The sequence below is a fragment of the Phytophthora parasitica genome, assembly GCF_000247585.1.
Source record: "Phytophthora parasitica INRA-310 unplaced genomic scaffold supercont2.266, whole genome shotgun sequence".
NCBI lineage: Eukaryota > Oomycota > Peronosporomycetes > Peronosporales > Peronosporaceae > Phytophthora > Phytophthora nicotianae.
The window spans coordinates 14,115-15,632 of NW_008649252.1; the positions used below are offsets into that span (position 1 = coordinate 14,115).

The 1,518-nt window shown below is 45.5% G+C and overlaps 1 protein-coding gene across 1 annotated transcript; it reads left to right on the forward strand.

Annotated features, from left to right (window-relative positions):
• Positions 1 to 965: 965 nt before the first annotated feature.
• PPTG_19946 (hypothetical protein) lies at positions 966 to 1,497 on the forward strand (the record flags this gene model as incomplete). The annotated part of the gene is made up of 2 exons (XM_008918693.1): positions 966 to 1,109; positions 1,174 to 1,497. The coding sequence occupies 2 exons, from the start codon at positions 966 to 968 to the stop codon at positions 1,495 to 1,497; spliced, it is 468 nt and encodes a 155-aa protein (XP_008916941.1).
• Between the last annotated feature and the right edge of the window lie 21 nt (positions 1,498 to 1,518).

A 1,518-nucleotide genomic window follows, 5' to 3' on the forward strand; every position in this document is an offset into this window, starting at 1 on the left:
GATGGCGTAATCACTTGACGCGCCGTATTCAACGACGAGTCTCGAGACCGGATCGAGTCAAATCCTATCAATCAGCCCCTTCCTCCCAGAAGTCGACTGTCGCTTCACCACAACACAATTGAGAAATGGTGGAAACTAACAAAAAGGAGCTGGATGTCATTTGCACGAAGCACAGCTCGTATTTTGTCTAAGCAGTGGACGGTATCTCAAAACTTGTTGCAGAGAGTGACGGTGAGAACAAAGCTTCCATTTCAAAACCCAAAGTGTTACTCCAGCAGCTTGTTAAAATGAACATGTCAGAAATGAACGAGATGATAACTCTGCATATATCATTGCTCCGTCCCTACTACGACTACGAGAGTACGTTGAATCCATCGGTGAAGAATTTGTACGACTCAAGGCTGCTGATTGGAAGAAGGATCGCTACGTGATATGCTGCGTGCTCTCGAAAAGAATAACGCTGGATACCAACAGTTTTGGAGCTCAATTCACGAACGATTCCCAGCTTTAACAGCGTACTGTTCTGGTCTCGCATCCGCGTTTCCTATTACAACCACCGTCGAATCGGATTTTCCGATTCTTGGAGCCGAAAGAATGACTACTGGTCAGCGCTCACTGCTTTTTCTTTGGGAGGCCTTGCACTGCAAGCAATACCACGATCTGGAGTCGCTAATGCAAAGCATGTAAGCTACAGCTGAACAGAGTAGTGACTTGCAAAGTATATGCAGAAAAAAAATAAGATCTACTGATACGCTCGACGTAGTGTTGAAATTAAAGTGGTCTGTCCATAATCTATTTAGATATATTTTTAAATATTTTTTTAAAAAGAATTTGATAAGAAGAATAAAACAAGAAGAAGGTAAAATTACATAGAAAAAAAAGCAAATACAGAGACGCAGGACCGCAGCGATGAAGAAGTGAAGGCAAAAGCAGCCCAAGCCCACATTGCCGCGGGACGAGTGGAGATGTCCATGCCATGCATGGGGCGTGACTCAGCTGCGGGCAAGGTTAAGCTGAAAAAGTTCTTAGAGGAGATCGACGCAGGCATGACGGAATTGTTTATGGTCCGTATGGTACTAGAAATCCTGGTGCCTCGTCTACAGTCGCTAGTGAATTGGTCCGAGAAGAGAAAGAAGAAAAAGATTCGGAGGAGGTTGCTTTTTGGATGCGGAGGATCGCGTGGCTAACATTCTGAAACGAGAGGCGGATAATTCGCGAGCTTCTGGTGTCGCATTGGAGCACGCCGTAGGCAAGAGATTTGGATCAATCACTGCTCTCATAGGCAATGTGAGACGTTCGGCCAGCAAGGATGCCCGTCTACAGCACAAGAAACATCGGATTGATGACAATGAGAAGAAGGTAGAGCGAGAGCGACGAGCATTGAAGATCGGACGTAACGCAAAGAATAAGACGTTACAGTCGAAGTATTCGACGAAAGTGCACCGTTCAGTGACACAGGATGTGAGGGCGGATAGCAGATGTGATACGAAGGTGTAAGGATCAACGAGGAGAAAAAAA